The 20400-nt window shown below is 37.9% G+C and overlaps 1 protein-coding gene across 3 annotated transcripts in view; it reads left to right on the top strand.

The window, feature by feature from the left end:
- The window catches only part of LOC125240593, a 72320-nt gene that overhangs the window by 9252 nt on the left and 42668 nt on the right, over window positions 1-20400 (top strand). For 2 of the 3 annotated variants that reach the window (XM_048148547.1, XM_048148545.1), the window contains exon 4: window positions 5726-5846. In XM_048148547.1, coding sequence (XP_048004504.1) covers window positions 5726-5846 — 121 coding nt within the window. The remainder of the gene's footprint in view (window positions 1-5725; window positions 5847-20400) is intronic. The other variant, XM_048148546.1, reaches the window with a different exon arrangement.

Genomic DNA, 20400 nt, shown 5'->3' with positions numbered 1-20400 from the left:
TTTCGTCAGAAAATCATGGATGAGAACTGGATTGATATAGGTATGAATACTTTCATCCAAAAATTCAACAGGGTATTCAAAGAAAGTTTTAGGAAAAGGAAAGTGAAACTACTACCAAACAATGGGTCTAAGTTAAAATGGGTAACAAAGGGTATAAAAATATCAAGCCAAATGAAACGCGTTCTTATTAACCACAAAACATCTACCGACGACTCAATAGTGAGGTATAGGAAAAAATATATAACTATTTTCAAACGAGTAACAAGGCTTGCCAAGAGATTAGCTATACAGGATCAAATTGAAAAAGCAAGAGACTCGTCAAAAGAAATATGGAAAGTTGTCCACAAGCATTCCTGTAAAGTTGTAAAACAAACAAGAAGCAATATCTGTCTAAGCGTAACCCAAGAAAATGGTCAAAAAAACATTTTAGACTACCCTGAAGAGGTATGCGAAACCTTTTTAGACAAATTCACACACGGTAACAGCAAATGTAACACTACACAAGAAGCACTATCACTGTTGCGGGATCATGTTGCAAAAACTCAAAGTGACATGATTTTGGAGAAGGTGAATGAAGTAGAGCTAAAATACATTATTAAAAATATAAAACCTAAAACCTCCTCAGGATACGACGAGATTCCTATATCTGTCATCAAAGACAACATAGATATACTTGCCAAGCCATTAGTGTACCTCTTCAACGAATGTTTTGCGACTGGTACCTTCCCTGACCAGTTTAAGGTGGCTAAAATCCTGCCCATTTATAAAAAAGGAACAAAAACTGATCCGTCAAACTACAGGCCTATTTCTCTACTACCAACGCTGTCCAAACTTCTGGAAAGACTCACAAAAGATAGGTTAACAAGGCACCTCAATAAACATAATATATTAAATAATAGACAATACGGATACCAAAAAAGTAGAGGTACAAATGACGCCATCACAAAACTGATTGAAGACATAGTTCTCCAACTCAATAGTAAAAGGAGAGTTGCGGGTCTATTCCTCGATTTGAGCTCGGCTTTTGACACTGTTGACCATGGAGTACTGCTAGCCAAGTTGGAGCATTATGGCATTAGAGGTATAATGTTAGAATTTTTTGAATCTTACCTTGCACACAGGCAACAGTTTGTCGAAGTCACGTGGACTCAAGACAACAAAGAAACAGTGCACAGATCCAGAATAGCCAATTCAGAAAGAGGAGTTCCACAAGGATCGATCCTGGGTCCTATCTTCTTTATCATTTTTATTAATGACCTAGTATCATACATAGAGAAATCAGTTCCGGATGTTAAGCTTGTAGTCTACGCTGATGATACCAATGCTGTAGTATCTGCTGAAAACATGACGCAGCTGAATGACAAAGTTAACATTACTCTACAAGCTCTAAACACCTGGTTCAGCACAAACAACCTTAAACTGAATTGTGCCAAGACTAATGCTTTGTTGTTTAAAACCACCTCGAGAAATAAAGACAGTCTACAGATTTCATCAAATGGAGTTATAATTCAACAAGTTGATTCTGTTAAATTTCTCGGAGTCAAGATTGATTCAAGTTTATGCTGGAAAGAGGAACTTTCATCACTAGTTAACTCTATAAGTTCGGCTTGTTATGCATTACGAAGTCTCAGAGAAGTGGTGAATTTGCCTCAATTAAAAATGGTGTACCACGCACTGGTAGAATCTAAAATTAGATATAGCGTCAAGTTTTGGGGTAACAGTTATCTATACAATATCCAGGCAGCTTTTGTGGCCCAAAAGAGAGCCATCAGAACTATAGCCAGAGTACCTCAGATGACGTCATGTAAACCTCATTTCATAAAGTTCCATATGCTAACAGTACCCAGTCTATACATTCTTGTTATTCTTAGTGACCTCATAAAGTACCTAAACTGCATTGAAACTTTGGATGAAAGAAGAAAACGGCTGGAAACAAGAAGGAAGGACTTACCACAAATAATAACCACTAAACTGCAGGTGGTTAAACACTCTTCAGCTTACCAAGCAGTTAGGCTCCCCACAGACAGTCTTAAAAATTCATAATCTTAAAAAAAAATTGTATGCAAATTGACACTGACAGATCTGTCAGTGTCTTGTCAGTGTCAGTTTGAACTGTCAAATTGCATACAAGTTTTTTTTAAGATTATGAATTTTTAAGACTGTCTGTGGGGAGCCTTACTCTGTTTAACAGATTGCCAACGGAGTTGAAGTCAGTCACAAATTTAAATTTGTTTAAAAAATGTCTAAAATCGTATCTGGTGGAAAAGTGTTTTTATTCTGTGGATGAGTTTATAGGCTCAAAATAGTTTCTTTTTTTTTGTGATATTTTTTTCTTTCTTTCTGACATAGGTACCTAATATAATGAATGAATAGTATTAATGAATAATTTCGATGTTGACTTAGATTTATGTATTATTAGTTATTTATTAAGTTAGTAATTTTTTTTTAATTTGTAGATATTTAGTTATATTGTAATTGTAATATTATTAATTTTATGTAATATTCAAACACAATGTATATTGTTAAATGAATAAATGACTATGACTATGACTATGACTATGACTACTTTTATATTTCGACTATATTAATGCCACTAGTCAGTAGAGATGATGTGCGAGTGCCTAAAAATAAATTCCTATTTAAGTTGACGCGCAGGAGGGCAGGCGGATTTGCCTCTATACTTTTGACAGGCGCTACATACTTCAACGGCACGGCCGGGCTCACAACTTTAAATTCCGTCATAACTTTTTTCTGGTACGCCAAAAAAAATTGAAAAAAATATATTGACAGGTACCAAATAGGTAGTAAATATTGACTAAGATATCAATTAGTAGTGTTGTCTAGAACTATGTAAACCAAAAATGGTCCAGACATCCTGACGTCAGAATGTCTGGCCACTTTATTCGCTCGATTTTTCGATATCAGTGGAGCTTCTTTGGAATGGCACCCAGGATATTCAATAAAATACCGTCTGAAATAAGAAACCTTCAATTTCATCAATTTAAAAAGCAATTGGTTGCATATTTAATTGAAAAACGTTTTTACTCCATTAAAGAGTTCTTAGATGCCGCCTAATTGTAAATATTATGAATATGAACTAATTATAAATGTATTTTTTTTTATGAAACCTGAATATAATTACACTTTATTTAAAATTAATAATTATGATATTTAAAGAATAATTTTTATATAAGCAAGTGACTTGATTTTATAACATGCATGCATTAATATTTCTATGCCGTATGTGGCAGGATGTGCTGATCAAAAAATGTATTACCAACCTACAATGTACCACATTCTAAGAAATAAAATATTTGATTGATTGATTGATTGATTGATTGGTACCAAATATATGTACTCAGGTACCAAATAGTATCAAATAGGTACTAAATTTTAGTATGTATAGCCTGACAAGATTTTATTTGACCCTGAAAGAGTGTCGCTACAAACCGCTTTCATATGGCAATAATGTGCCGACGTCATACGTATTGGGGACAGCGTGTACTGGTTACCCGTTAATATTTGTAGAAAATTAAAACATGGTTTAGAGAATCAAAATTTAAAAAGCAAGGTTTTAAGACTCGCTACTTCTTTCCGCACAGCCTAAAATCCATGAATCTTGTGCCTTAATCGAAGTCATCGATGTTTATTTTCTTTTTTCGTGGGACCTTGTTCTGTACTGGTGGCAGTTATGGAACGGCCTCCTTATTTCTATACATATTTTTCACGGCAGAGCTACAGACACCTTAAATTAGAACAAAAAATATATTAGGCTAAACGCGAAACCAACAAATTAATACAGGAGAACCGCACTATAAACTGTCAGTCCCGGACTTGTCAATAACCAATTTCAGAACATTGGTATCGAAATGCTGTCGAATCCTTCATCCTTTTTTGTTGTAAGTAATTTATCACGTTTAGTATAATTATTTTCACTTTTAATCATATTATTTTGGACAAAATTGCGATGAAACCGTTAGAAAATTTAAAATATTTGCTTCATGTTTACATCACTGACATTCGATGACTTTCGACAACGGGTGTCAAATAGTAATCCTTGCCAGTAAAAGAAATTAGTTCAGCTGAAAATCCGCAACGCGGCGAGGGTCAAATAAAAACTTGTCAGGCTATACTAAACATCAAATATCTGTAGTGGTCCAGGGGTCCTGACGCTCACATTGGACGGGCTAAACAGAATGCTATTTTTAACCGCCTTCCAGATCTCAAAGGAAGGGGTTTTCAATTCGTCTGTATGTTTTTTTTTTTAATGTTTGTTCCTCGATATCTCCGTCGTTACTAGACCGATTTTGAATTTTTTTTTTGATTGAATGTATATGCATACAGATTGGTCCCATTTTTCTCAGAACCCAGTTCTGATGATGGGATCCTGGAGAAATCGAGGGAACTCCTCAAATCTGAACCCCAAAGGAAGGCGGTTTTTTTTTCTTAAAAATTATTATTTTATGTAGTCGTCATCCCTATTTTAATATTAATGTATAGCCTGACAAGTTTTTATTTGACCCTCGCCGCGTTGCGGATTTTCAGCTGAACTAATTTCTTTTACTGGCAAGGATTACTATTTGACACCCGTTGTCGAAAGTCATCGAATGTCAGTGATGTAAACATGAAGCAAATATTTTAAATTTTCTAACGGTTTCATCGCAATTTTGTCCAAAATAATATGATTAAAAGTGAAAATAATTATACTAAACGTGATATATTACTTACAATTATTACTTACAACAAAATAATTACTTACAAAATAATTACTTACAACAAAAAAGGATGAAGGATTCGACAGCATTTCGATACCAATGTTCTGAAATTGGTTATTGACAAGTCCGGGACTGACAGTTTATAGTGCGGTTCTCCTGTATTAATTTGTTGGTTTCGCGTTTAGCCTAATATATTTTTTGTTCTAATTTAAGGTGTCTGTAGCTCTGCCGTGAAAAATATGTATAGAAATAAGGAGGCCGTTCCATAACTGCCACCAGTACAGAACAAGGTCCCACGAAAAAAGAAAATAAACATCGATGACTTCGATTAAGGCACAAGATTCATGGATTTTAGGCTGTGCGGAAAGAAGTAGCGAGTCTTAAAACCTTGCTTTTTAAATTTTGATTCTCTAAAACCATGTTTTAATTTTCTACAAATATTAACGGGTAACCAGTACACGCTGTCCCCAATACGTATGACGTCGGCACATTATTGCCATATGAAAGCGGTTTGTAGCGACTAGCGACACTCTTTCAGGGTCAAATAAAATCTTGTCAGGCTATATACTCGTAGGGGAAAGTAGCCATTACTCGGAAATGCATTTTAATCCCGAGCAAACGGTTAAATTGACATTTATTTGTTAAAACGTCCTATACTAACTACCCTTAACGCCTGTACAGGTATAGCTTTACACGCGGTCTCTTACGCGGTGCACAGAGATAAATAAATAACTAAATATTATAGGACATTCTTAGGGTCATTCTCAGGTCATTCATTCATTAGACTAATTGCCACAACTATTTTCGAATATTGGTATTTTCTGTCTAAATATATCGAAAAATAATTTATTTCAATCCGCTGAATAATTTAATTGCTTTGGCATCATTATAGGACAAGCGGAAGTATGGTTTATAATCTAAAAATATTATAGTGGACGAACACGTCGGCTACACCCGTATTGGGCATAACAACGTTGTCATCTTGTAGTGAAGGTTTAGTTGTGTTCCAGACGAGAGTATCCACGAAGTCGGGTATGAGCCGTGGGCGGAGGGCAAGAACTTTCTGACCAAGAGCCAGTGGGACGACGCGGCGATCATCGTGCGTGCCAGCGACGGCATGTACGACGAGACGTGAGCGCTATATCTATATTATATCAAAGAGGATCCAGTATTATTTATTTATTATTTATTTATTTATTGGTAAACATGATTACATGACTTTACAGCTAACCATTGCGTCACGTATCTTAGGCTGACATAACAAGAAAAAAAAGTAGACATATACATTTACAATAATAGGCATACACCTAACAGACATTTTATATAGGAACAGTTGAACACCTCGCATCCATCGCCTCACACAATCTCAAGCATTCACTACATATTGCCGCCCATCGCCACGCAAACAAGTCGCACTCAGGTGTCGATGTCAGGAGCGCATTGAGCTGTGAGACTTGTGAGAGGGCGCGGGGCAGCGGTGAGTTCCTGTACGATACGGTACGCGCCGGCGGCACTGTCAGTCAATCTGTCAGTGTCAGTTTGAACTGTCAATTTGCATACAAATTTTTTTTAAGATTATGAATTTTTAAGACTGTATGTGGGGAGCCTTAGGCTTCCCACAGACAGTCTTAAAAATTCATAATCTTAAAAAAAACTTGTATGCAATCTGACAGTTCAAATCTGTCAGTGTCTTGTCAGTGTCAGTTTGAACTGTCAGATTGCATACAAGTTTTTTTTAAGATTATGAAAATTAAGACTCGTCTGTGGGGAGGCTTAGGCATTTTTGACAATTCAAGCTTGAAGCTATTAAACTTGCGTTCGTATTTTTGATTTTGCTATCCATCCAACACAATTTATTTATTTCATTGTGTGCCATAAAAACAAACATTTACGATTTGGGACGATTGTTTAATTTATACCTACATTTTAATTCAATCGACCATTTATACCTCGAAGTATTGCAAATAACATAAAATAATTATGACAAATTGCGTAACATATTAAGGTTTTTGAACGTGCTTGCATTAAGTTGGTGACATACGCTCACAAACTACTAGAAGATAACGCTACTAAGTGGCTACTAATTCAAATGACAGACGACGCGTTTCGTTCCATGTATATGTACTCGTACAGCAGTTACTGAACGTTTTCCACAAAAAAGATAAAAAACCTATTATCTTACATGGTAATAATTTTTGGGTTCGTTGAACTCAGAATTTCTAACATAATTATCTTAACCTGATATTTTAAAAAATTCCAAAAAGTATAGATAAATTTTAGTTTCTAAACTACGATCCGAATGATTTTTTTTCTAATTGCTTATTTTCGATGGAGCAAGGGTATTCAAATCGCTTTTGAAATCTTAAATTAGTAAATGAAAATGCAATAGTTAACTGAGTAACGTAATGCTTTAAAAACTCAAGTGGACTTTTTTTTATCTAAGGAGTGATTTCGATAAAATATTATATTTAGCGAGGGTATTAAAAGTTGTGTTTTATATCTCAACTTAATAAATAGAAAATCAAAATGACATCCAAAAAAATACAAAAAGTTTATAGAATCCTGGGAATCGAACGCACCTTCACGGCGTGACAGGCGACTGTTCCCCAACGACGCCATTACCGACGAAATTGGGTATACATATACACCGTGGGCCGCTAAAACCCGACCGATTTCAACCACATATTCCTGACTTAATTACAAGTAAATAATGTTATATGAACAAATTCGCCAGAGGGCGCTGTTACCGCTAGCAGCTAAATTTAAACGGCTCTGCGTATTTAAATTAATATTTATTTCATTAATAAGTAAAAATTGCATTATTTACATAAATATTAACTATTGACATCCGTATTTAATATATAAGTGTAAGAAGACGCAAGATATGGCTCCAACAAAGAAAACCGTTACGACGGATACAGCGGCGGCGGTTAACAGGTTGGTGGATGACATTTTAAAATTAACCACGAAGTTTCTAAAATGAAAGACGAGTTATTAGCTTGTCATAACACCATCCGTGAGCAACAAAAACTACTTACTAGCCAAGCTGAGAACATCCAGAGGATCCTTAGTGTTGTAACAGGCACTAACAACACATCACCGGGTTCACAAAATGTATCACTTAATGAGTCCGGCCCTCTCGGCATGATCTTCCTTGATGCTGACCAGTCCCCTGTTATCCCGCCGCCGGCTGCTGCGACCGCTGTCCAGATCCCAGCCCAAGAACCACCTGTGGCCTCCACGTCAGATCAGGGCCGTACTAGGCTACGGCGTAAAGCCATCACCGCCGCCCAGAAATGCAGCCCGCTAGCTCCCTCTGAGATGGCATCCCCTCGTGATGCTCCGCTACTTCCCGTAAGGCCACCTCATCAGCGAATAGTACAGTCACCAGCGGCCTCTTCTCCCAAAAGTCTTGCGGGTGCGTCACCAGCGGTGAACACAGAATCCGGAGTGGCACAACGACAACCAGCTGCACCATCAGCTGCTGCTGCACCACCACCGGCGTCATCCTCAGCTGTAGCACCATCGGCCTTACATCCGCCAGTTACTGGAATGGAACCAGTTATAACTGGTCTTCGCGCTGCTGGTCCCCGCATTGTGAGCCTCCACATCTTCAATCTTAGCCAGGACACCACACCAGATGACGTCATTCAACATGTCCGGACGCAAATGAAAATACCAACGCCAGTATGCGAACAGCTGGTCGTCACCCGCGGAAATTACGCTTCCTTTCGCCTCGATGTACCGGCTAATAAACAAAAGATCGCCAGGGACTCTAAAAATTGGCCGTCTGGAGTGTCAGTTCGCTTATTTAACAAAGTTCAGCCAAAAAACATGTCAACAAAAAACGAGATAACACCGACGACTTAGCACTTTCTCAGTTTGTTATTTTACACCAAAATGTCCGGTCAATATGTGGCAAAACTTCATTACTAGATATTTTATCAAATAAGGAAAAACCACACGTATTAGGACTTAGCGAAACTTGGTGTCGAAAAAATGAAATTACACGAGTGAAGTTGAGTGGGTACGCGCTGGCCAGTTATTATTGTCGCACAAATATCGCTCACGGCGGTACCGCGCTGTACGTACGGGAAGGCACACAACATCGGCAGCGTAATGACCTACTTAATTTTGCCGTGCAATATCATTTTGAATTCGCGGCCATAGAAATTATTCATTGTAACTTGATTATTATTGTAATGTATAGAACCGGAAATGGTAACTTTGAAATTTATATTGAGAATTTAGAATTATTATTAAGGAAACTAACTGACGAAAACAAAAGGTTTCTCATTGTTGGCGACCATAATGTAGATTTTTTACATGATTCTAGTTTAAAACGACGTACTAATGATTTGTTAAAGGCCTACGGAACGGATGTCGTAACACTATAACTTTTCCCACTCGCGAGACTGCGGACTGTGCGACGTCCATTGACTGCGGTATAAGCAACATTACGCCTGACATTCTATCTGTTACACCGTTGGTTACAGCCATAAGCGACCATACCGCTCAAAGATTTGAGTTGACTACCGAGCACGAGACAAAGTCAAATGAGACGGTTGAGCGCCGCTTATTTAGTGCAAATTCATTTCATTCCTTTTATACTGACATTGATAATTATGATTTTAATTTTATTTATAATATTGACCTTGACATTAACTTTAAATTTACTAAATTATTTAATATACTGACATACTATATGAATATTCATTTTCCATTTAAGAAGATTAGGTGTAAAAAACATAGCACTGTGCCATGGTTAAATGATGATATAGCAGAATTAATTCGTAAGCACAATGATCTTCACGAAATAAGACGCCAGTATCCTAACAATCCCATATTAACTGATTATATAGAACACTACTCTTCCGTAATTAAGACCAGAACATTGCACGCCCGTCGAGCTCACACTGAGGGTAGGTTGGCTTCCAGCAACAATAAAGCCAAGGAAATATGGAAGGTTGTAAATGAGGAGATAGGCACAAAAGTAAGATCGAATCACATCAGTTCACGCGATCCGAACACCAACACGGAAGTAAGGAGTACTGAGTTGCCAGACACTTTCAACACACACTTTTTAGGTATAAGTAGGGAGCAATCACGCAATACAAAATAACAGGCAGCAATCTATACACTTTCTTAAGAGGCACTTAGAAAGATATGATCCTCCTTCTTACACGCTGCCAGTTGTTACCCGTGATCTGTTGACTAGGACCTTACATTCGATGTTGAAAAAAGAGAACACTGTCGATGCGTTTGACATTTCGCCGAAAATTATTTTATGTTTGTGGCCAGTTGTTGGCGACATACTTGTCACTCTTATAAATATTATTTTTGAAACTGGCACGTATCCTGACGTGCTGAAAAATACGAGAGTCTGTCCAGTGTTCAAAGGAAAGGGTGACAGCCACAATCTCTAAAATGGTAGAATCGGTCCTGTCGTCTCACCTTATGAGTCATATAGAATCGAATAACCTACTTACGGAAAACCAAGTTGCATACCGACAAAAAAATGTCAACAACCACCGCGACGTATAGGATATTCGGTTCTATAATGACAGGGTTAGACGATAAGGATAAGATTGCCGCAATACTGTGCGACTTGTCAAAGGCATTTGACGTCATTAGCCACGAATTACTCCTTGAAAAATTGAAAATGTATGGAATCACAGGCACTGCCCATAAACTGTATACCTCATTCTTGTCAGACCGCAAGCAAGTCGTGAAATTACTCACTGACGGCAAGTCAATCCAATCTGATGTGGGATACATAAATATCGGTATTCCTCAGGGTTCGTCTCTCGGAAATACCTTGTTTTTATTATTTGTGAACGACCTATCATCGAATATTGGAGCTGGCTTGCCTGTATTGTTTGCGGATGATACGAATGTATTAGTTGGTGCAAGTACATATGACCAGTTGGCTTTAAAAATTAATGATGCTTGCCACCAATTGCAGTCATGGTTTTCAGCAAATGGTCTCATACTCAATTATTCTAAGTCAAATATAATGTTATTTTCCGGTCGAAAGGTACAACCACCATCATGCATGACTAATTTTCCGATGCCCATGTGTGAACAGAGTAAGTTTTTAGGGTTCCTGATAGACAACACTCTGAATTGGAAGTGCCATGTTGACAATCTTTGTGATCGATTGGGTGGTGCGTCGTTCGCGTTGAGAAAACTGAAGCCTCTTTTCTCCGCAGAAGCCTTAAAGCAGGTGTACTTTGCGCATTTCCACTCTATCATGGCATACGGATCACTGCTCTGGGGAAACTCATCAGATACAATAAGAGTACTTATAATGCAGAAACGCGCAATACGTATACTTGCTGGTGTAAGAGACAGGCACCCATGCAGAGAGCTCTTTATTTCTCAACGTATAATGACGCACTACTCACAATATATGTTTGATATACTGTTATTTGTTAGGCAAAATATATCTCAATTTGCTCGCGTTGCCTGTCCGGGCAAACAGCTTCGAGCTACAGGCCGTCTGAGAACAGTCCCCCGTCGCATGGCACTTTCAAAAAAGAACCCGCGTGTCATCGGCCCTACTTACTTCGAACACTTACCTGCCGATCTTAGGAATGAGCCATGTGACGAAGCATTTAAGCGCAAATTGAGAAACCTTTTGTTAGATAACCCTCTGTACTCTGTAAATGAGTACATGGAATTGAATTTGTGATAGCATGCATTTGATTACACTGACTTCGGATTTTATTTCATTTGTTAATTTTATTGTGCTTTGTGTATTTCATTTCTGATTTTATTTCATTTGTTAATTTTATTGTGCTTTGTGTATTTCTCTTTGTAAATGACGATCCTTATTGGGAGAAACTATTCATTTTATTATTTTCAATTCATAATGTAATTTTTGACGATCATGATGAGAAGATAAACATAACTTTGGCATGTAACAAATTTATAGTGTAATTTTTATCATGAAATAAAGAAATCTAATCTAAATCTAATCTAATCTAGGTCTAATTACGCATTATTTATTTTTTAACTTTTGTAACAAAATAAATCAATTAAGCTTTGCACTTCATTATGAACAAATCTTTATTTGAGAGTGTGAATAAGAAAATGTAATACCTGATCGAGAAACAGAGCTAGTAAACACGACACTTCACGAATCCCTCCGACACCATACGAGGCTCAGCAAGTGAAATATGAGTTGTGTCATGGAGTGTTTACTAGTTTATGACAAGAAATGTCAAGTTAGTAGGTAAAATGGTTGTCAAATGAACTTGCTAAATAACAATGTAAACAAACCAATTAGATGAAGTATCCGTATTTCTAGAACTATTTTATCATTTTCGTGGTTCAAGGCTTCAAGCGAAAATAATGTACCTACTTAAAGTTATTATTTTAGCTCAATTATCTGAATAAATAAATGAATTCCCGAAAGCAATTTCAGTTTCATATCATAACCAAAATCATCCAATTCACAATGTTACACATAGAACTCTCGCCGCACTTTGAATTCCGACGTTTCAGGCAGGTAATTTCACTAGCTACGTATGGTCACAGAATTAAGGTAAAAACCATGAAATTATATTGCGGTAGGCCCGTTCGTACATAAATATGAATTCATAAGTAATGTTGACATTCATTTTTTTGTCACAATACTATGAAAATCGGAGAAAAAGAAAAGAAACAAGACATACGATAACATGTTTTTAATGAATAAGGTTTTCGAAGGGCACACACATTAAGTCTTAAACGTATTTGATCATTAAGGTTCACAAGATTTGCTTTCATTTTTTCTGACGCTGCTGTAATTCTTAATAACAATTCCTCTCTTGAATGCACTGGTTTCGAGTAAACTTTGTCCTTCAGTGTCCCCCATAAATAAAAATCTAACGGCGTTTACTCCGGCGACCTAGCGGACTAGGCAAGAACATTATTACTTCCGCGTCCTATCCGTCTGTTTGGGTAATCGTCGTTTAACCAATTTCGCACTTCAAGGCCGAAGTGGGCTGGACAACCGTCGTGCTGGAATCACATTGTTCTTCGTGTTTCCAAATCCACATCTTCCAGTAGAGAATTAATCTCATTTCTCAGAAAATTCAAATAATTAGCTGAATTCAATCGATTAGGAAATATGACAGGACCTATCGTGTGACAGAATAATAATCTTGGACGTTGACATTTTAGCGAACGTTTAAGTTCAATTTACCGGACAGTTATTATTAGCGAAGACACAAATACGTTTGCACTCTAGCAATAAAATTCGGAAACAAATAACAAACCTAAGTCTAATTTCACGATATTTTGTGATAAAGAAAAAATAAAGATTATTGTTGCGATTATACGAGTACTACACTGGCACTCAGCTGTAAGTCAAATCTTTATTAGACGCAAATACTCTCTGTGTTAAAACCTTTTTGTAGTTGTAGGTACACCAAACTTATTGTTAGGTACTGGCCAGTAAAGTTTTTTGTGTTTCTGCGCAGATAAGTTTTAAGTTCAACTAATTACGTCACATTCTTAGGATGTGTTATACTTGAGATTTTTCAACTTGTTAAATTCTTAAAATCGCGATTATCTAAAAAACTATGCGTTTTTGGACTACATGTTGTACCACTTTTTTAACTCCATTTAAGCTTAGGAAGCTGTGGTTAAAATCGGTCGGGTTTAAACAGCCCACGGTGTATAATTATTTAAATATAAATAATAATGTCAAATCCATACTATTGGGTTGGTAAGAAAGTAATGAGCGAATCATAACCAATATTGTAACTTTTATTTAATTTATTATTTTAATCATTTATCAAAAATATAACGGCCTTCGTTATCTACTACTTGTCTCCATCGTTCTGGTAAAGAATGAATAGCATCGGCGAAGAAGTTGTTAGGTTTAGATTCAAAAAACTCAGCTATGTACTGTCGTAGATGGGCTTGATCATCGAACTTTTTTTCATTCAAGGCATTGCTTAGCGATCTGAACAATGCGTAATCCGTAGGTGCCAAGTCTGGAGAGTACGGTGGATGAGGTATCACTTTCCAACCTAGCTCCAATAGCTTTAGCCGAGTCACTTTTGCAATGTGTGGGCGAGCATTGTCCTGTAAGAAAAAACTTTAGCATGCTGTGGACGATTCTGACAGATTTTTTGGTTTAAATTTTCAAGCTGATTACAGTATTACTGATGCGGTAACAGTCATTCCACTTGGTAGGAGTTCCCAGTGAATAATACCATGAATATCCCACCAAACGGACAGCATAACTTTTTTCGGGTGAGGCTCTGTTTTTGGTGCCTCTATTCCTTTTTCGTTTGGAGCTAGCCACTGACGTTTGCGTGTGTGATTTATATATAAGACCCATTTTTCATTCCCAGTGATAAGATGGTCCAACCAGTTGAATGTGCGGCGAAAAGATAGAAGTTGTATGCAGATATCGGCACGGCGGTTTAGTTGATCTCAATCAAGTTCGTGCGGTATCCAAACACTGTATTTGTAGTTTTTTCCCAACTCGTGTAAATGTGTTTCTATGGTGACATGAGAGCAGCCTAACTCGGTAGCAAGAGTACGACTCGTTAGCCTCGGATCTCCTTCAATTAAGGTTTTTAATTTGGCTACATCAATCTTCACCGGTCGACCAGACTTAGGTTGATCTGATAATGAAAAGTCGCCACTACGAAACCGCTGGAACCATCGTTTCGCCGTGGCCTCAGACACAACTTCAGGAGTAACACGCTGACATATATTACGCACTGCTTCGGCGGCTGAATGGCCAGACTGAAATTCATATAGTAAGCAATGCCTTACATGCACTTTTAATTCGTCCATTTTCTTCCTTATATTAGCTCGGCGACAGCTAGTGAATGACTGACGAGAAACTGTGCGACTCGCCCTTTATATACTTTCGACCATAGAAGATTCTAGAACTCTCTCAAAAATTGTATGTGGAATTCAATCGATCGCTCATTACTTTCTTACCAACCCAATAATATTACAAATGGGAAAGGGTGTGTGTCTGTTTGTTTGTACGTCTTTCACGGCAAAACCGGAGCGACGAATTGACGTGATTATTTAAGGGGATTTAGTTGAAGGGATGGAGAGTGACATAGGCTACTTTTTGTCTCTTTCTTACGCGAGCGAAGCCGCGGTCAAAAGCTAGTTTATTATAAATGGGAAAAGCTGGTTACTCTATAATCTGAAGTGGAAGAATTCGTTGTTTCACCAAAGATAATGTGTGTTTGTTTGTTTGTCCGTCTTTCACGGCCAAACGGAGCGACGGATTGACATGTTTTTTAAGTGGAGATAGTTGAAGGGATGGAGAGTGACATATGCTACTTTTGTCTCTTTCTAACGCAAGCGAAGCCGCGGGCTAAAGCTAGTACAGCACGGGAAGCATGGTCGCGCGATAGACGATAAAATATCAGGCCGTCCCTGTCGCACTATTAGTTAGATGCGATTATAGGGACGGCCAGATGTTTTATGGGCATTTCTCAGGAGGCGCGTTATTACGTGTCCGAGGCAAAAAACGTCAGAACGGACTGTTCTAAAAATCTGAATTAAATCAGGCATAATCTTTAGCCTCTGTTGTATTTGGTACACCTTACCATTATTTATTTATTATTTGTATGATATGAGTAATAAAATATTAAATGCGAAAAATGACCGTCGGTGGGCGTGTCCCGCACTCAGAATTTGCAAAACAAAAAATCATAACTCAAAATGGAGTTGTTGATCGCAGTTGTTATAGATATTCACGTATAAGGTATTAGTTAACCCATCATATTTTCTGTATAAAAATAATATGTTAGCTAAACTCATCGAGTAAAGACAAATTTACCATGTGTTGTGGGTAGTTAATATTTTGTACATGGTACCCGCATTCATGTCAAATAAACAGTTGTTGTTTTACCATGACGTGTTTCATTACATGGTGGCAGCGGTACGATATATTTTAAGTAATTCCGTGCTGCAGGTCGATTAAAAATAAGTTTAAGCTGTGTGTCTGAACATCTGTCAACGACAGTTAATTAGGTGTTTTGTGTTGGACCGCGATTTATTTGTGTATAAAGTTAAAATATGGAGCACGCCAGACCGCCAGCGGAGTTAAACATGGAGGGCGGTCCCGTTACACGCGCAGAGGCGTGGAAACGGTGGAAACAGCAATTCCAACTTTTTGTGAAGGCCTCCGGTGTGAGCAGTGAGTCCGCCGCAGTACAAGCCAGCCTTCTCGTCAATCTGATCGGCGCAGAGGGTTTTGATGTGTTTCAAACATTTACATTTGACGCCGAGTCAGATAAAGACGATGTGAAGGCCATTATTAAGAAGTTTGACGAGTATTTTGGTGCCAAAGTGAACAAAACTTTGTTGAGGTACAAGTTCTTCACGCGTAATCAGGAGGAAGGTGAATCAATTCAAGCTTATGTGACAGCGCTGAGGCTGTTGAGTAAGAACTGTGATTTCGGCAATCTGAGTGACGATTTGCTTAAGGATCGCATCGTGTGTGGCGTTCGGAACGTCACCGTAAGAGACAGGCTTCTACGCTCTGACGACTTGGATTTAGACAAAGCGATCAAGTTGTGTCAAGCCGAGGAAGCCTCCAAGGAAAGTGGCAGAGAGTTAGGAGCCCCGAGCGAGGGATCGAGTAGTGCACAAGTACATCTTGTTGAGCGGCGACGGGCGCGCGGAGGCGCTCGGGTCGCCTGGCGCGACGGCGGCGGCGCGGCCGGCGAGCGGCGCGAGCATGGCGGCGGCGGCGGCTCGGAGTCGGCGCAGCGCCAGTGCGCAAGTTGCGGTGGGACGCGTTGCGCCAACCAGGAATGTTCGGCACAGTACGTAAATGTTTTTCTTGTGGTCATCGTGGACATTTTGCTCGTATGTGTAGATCTCGGTTCGTTAACGATGACAGTGGGGTGAAACGAGTGTATGAAATAAACTGTTCTATGACGAGCGATTCCGATGAGTCCGAATCATTTTATATAGATACGGTTTCGTGTTCGAGTGCTGGACGGGGGCGCTGGACGGAAACTCTGTTGTGTGAACACGGGTCTGAGAAGTTTAGACTCGACTCGGGAGCAGATTATAATGTTATGTCTTTTGAGAGATTTCTGTCACTAGGTTTTGATGTAAATGTGTTAAAAATGCTAAAAGTCAATTTTGAATCATTTACTAATCACAAAATTCCATTGAAAGGTATTTGTAACTTAGTATGGTGGTATAAAAATAAAAATTATAACTTGCCATTTGCGATTGCTGATATGAATGTTACAAGCGTGTTGGGTCGAGACTCATGTGAAGATATGGGCTTAGTGAAAAGAGTTAATACCTAATGTGTGTCCCAACACGCTTGCAGCGCATGTTACTGTGATTATGTTAGTACATAATCACAGCACTATGACTTGCATGTCACTTATAAACAAAAAAAAACATGTACTTAAATATGTATAATTCCAGATACCCATGTCGATCGTTATAGAATAACAGACTTTAAAGAAACTATGCGACGCTGAGTTCTTAAAACTGAGTGAATATATTACAGAAAATAAAGGTGTAGAGATAAGTTAGTTTAAGTTACATTAAGTAATTAAGTGCGAAACTCATTGTAATATGTATTTGTAATGCACCGGCCCCCGGGCCCGGCAGCTGACGCCGATGACGAGATCAAGGACGCGTGTGAGGATAGGGTCGGGTCAAGAGAGTGTACCTAAAGCTGAAACTAATGTTGTAGGTAATAAGGTTGAAAGTCAAGTAACGGTACGGGATTCGTAGTCGATCCAACCTATTAACAAAAAATTGTTAAAATTATACGAGGGGTGATCCAAAAGTAATGATAATCAGTATGAAAGACACATAAAATGTTTAATAAAATAATTTATTTTTCTACGTAATCTCCTTCCAAGTCTACACACTTGGACCATCGTTTCTCCAGACTACGAATTCCTTTAAAAAAAAAATCTTTTTCTTGACCCTCCAAAAATGCCTCCACAGCGGCCATTACCTCGCCATCATTCAAAAATTTGTTGCCTCTAAGATCTTCCTTCAGCCGTGGAAAGAGATAAAAGTCGCTGGGGGCTAGGTCTGGCGAATATGGGGGGTGTTCCAGCAATTCGAACCCTGAATCACGGATGGCAGCCATCGCAACACCGGCCTTGTGGGGCGGTGCGTTGTCCTGGTGAAACAGGATGCCAGCTCGAAGTTTACCCCGCCGCTTTTCTTTGATTGCCTCTCTCAATCTGCGTATTTGGTCAGCGTAGTAGGAGCCCGTAATAGTGGTTCCCTTTTCCAGGTATTCGATCATTATGACTCCTCAGCATCCCAAAACACTGAAGCCATGACCTTACCAGCGGAGCTTGCTACCTTGAATTTCTTCGGTGTAGGGGACGACGCTCGCTTCCAGGTCATGGATTGCTGTTTGGTCTCAGGATCGAAATGATGGATCCAAGACTCGTCCATGGTTACAAACCGACGCAAAAATGTTTCGGGATCAGTTTGAAATTTTTCAAGATTAGACTTCGAAATCTCACAACGTATTTTCTTTTGTTCAGCCGTTAACATTCTAGGCACCCAACGAGCGGAGACTTTTTTTCATATGTAATTCATCAGTTAAGATTCTTTGAATGCTGCCATACGAGATGCCTGTGAGCTCAACTAGATGCCTGATAGTCATCCTTCTATCTGTTAAAACGAGATCATTAATTTTTTTTACGTTTTCTCCAGTAAGGGCGACAGATGGACGGCCTTCGCGGTGTTCATCTTGAGTGGATGTTCTTCCCAAGTTAAACTCCTTTGACCAGCGTGCCACTGTAGAATACGGCGGAGCGGACTCCCCCAGTGTTCCCACTAATTCAGCGTATATATCTTTAGTACACATTTTTTTCAAACAGAAGTATTTAATAACCGCTCTCACCTCAGTTTTCTCCATTTTTGCGATATTGTTCCGACTGCTCGTGAAAAAACAAATGCAACTCTCTGACAGATACATATTTTTTATTTTTATTTTTTTTTATTTACTAAGGAGTCTTTGTGGACAGTAACGGCATACCTATTTATTTTAATCCGATGCAAAAAGTATTCAGTTATCATTACTTTTGGATCACCCCTCGTAGTAAGTACCTAGTACTCTGTAAAAAACTTAAAATATAGTTGTCTGTTTTCCATTCCCTGATTGTTTGACCCTTTACTTCATGTGACAGAATTAATATTGAATTGTATGTGTATTTGCTTAAGATTAAACTTTAAATTTTTGTTATATAATACGATACAAGAGTTAAATAGATCTGTAAGTAGTATACTCTGTATACTTATATACCTATCGTTTGCACGTACTGGCCTATTATTATTCTGAAAGTCTATAATACCTAAGACATTTAAATTCTTATTAAAAAAAAAAAAAAAGTAAGACATGATTGTGATCAGTGATGTCAACAAAATTAGCTAAATAGTTAGGTAAGTGTAGATGTGTTAAGTGTAAGTAGGCATGTTAAATCTTTGGGTCACAAACAAAGATCTAACATGCTGATAAAGTGATTAATAACAATAGAAATAAATCATAGCATAGTTTAGGTAACTACTTAATGTTTACCACCGTAATCACACAAACTTCATGTCTGTGAACCTTACTGCTATGAAATAAAGTCTTCTCATGACGGCTAAGGTATGTTCTCATATGTTAGTAAAGAAGTTTTAAGTAGTAGTAAGAAATAGCATAAAGAATAGATTTATAAGTATGATATATAATATTTAAGGGGAAGGATGATGCAGTGGTCATGTTTTGGAACAGTGCATTTATGTTGCACATATTTAAGACACTGCACTATCAGTCTTCTTTACGTACTTAATATCATAATATGTTTTATGTGTATAAAATAATGTACAATTAGACTTTTTCATATGTATAACTATTAGGTGTTGGGTTTTAGTCTTTTTGGGGGAGATGTTGTGGGTAGTTAATATTTTGTACATGGTACCCGCATTCATGTCAAATAAACAGTTGTTGTTTTACCATGACGTGTTTCATTACACCATGTGTCCCGGGCTAGTGACTGATTTCGGTGTAATTTTTTAAACATGACATTACTCTTACAAATTAGTAGATCAGGGACATAGTAGCACAAATATAGTTAGTTTTAGCTATGTTTTAACCATTCAGTGTAGAGGAGATGCAGTACCGTTTTATAAAGGGGACTTTTTGAAGGTTTCTCAGTCGTTCGCTGGGTTTGGTCCCATGTTTTTTAAGATTCGGTGGATCAATTTACTCCCACAGTTTAGGTCCATTTGTCGTTATGTAAGGTACTAACAAATCCTTGAAAGTATGTTATTACGTCATTATAACATCTCCTCTGTATCATTCATGCTATTGCAGTTATCTCCAAAAAAGCTATAAAATTTGATATCAGTGGAGTTGATTTCCGTGGTTTCGGTCCGATATCAAAAAAAGTGACCACCGACTTCGATTGCCACGTTGTAAACTGATTAAATGTTCATTATTTTCTAATATTTCATACTTAAATAGTAGGATATATCTTGTAAAAATATAAACTATGTTTCTAAGCAAATTAAGCCACTCTATGGGTACAAAATTCTCTACTCGATAATGACTAGCATGAATATATGTTAAATTTAGTAAAATTGCGCGATTATGAGCCTTTTTACATGACCTGTCATCGAATTAAAATGAAAAATATCAATAAATTTAATAATAAGTTATATATTAAGT

The sequence above is a fragment of the Leguminivora glycinivorella genome, chromosome Z, assembly GCF_023078275.1.
Source record: "Leguminivora glycinivorella isolate SPB_JAAS2020 chromosome Z, LegGlyc_1.1, whole genome shotgun sequence".
Classification (NCBI taxonomy): Eukaryota; Metazoa; Arthropoda; class Insecta; order Lepidoptera; family Tortricidae; genus Leguminivora; species Leguminivora glycinivorella.
This window is presented reverse-complemented; position numbering and strand designations above follow the sequence as displayed.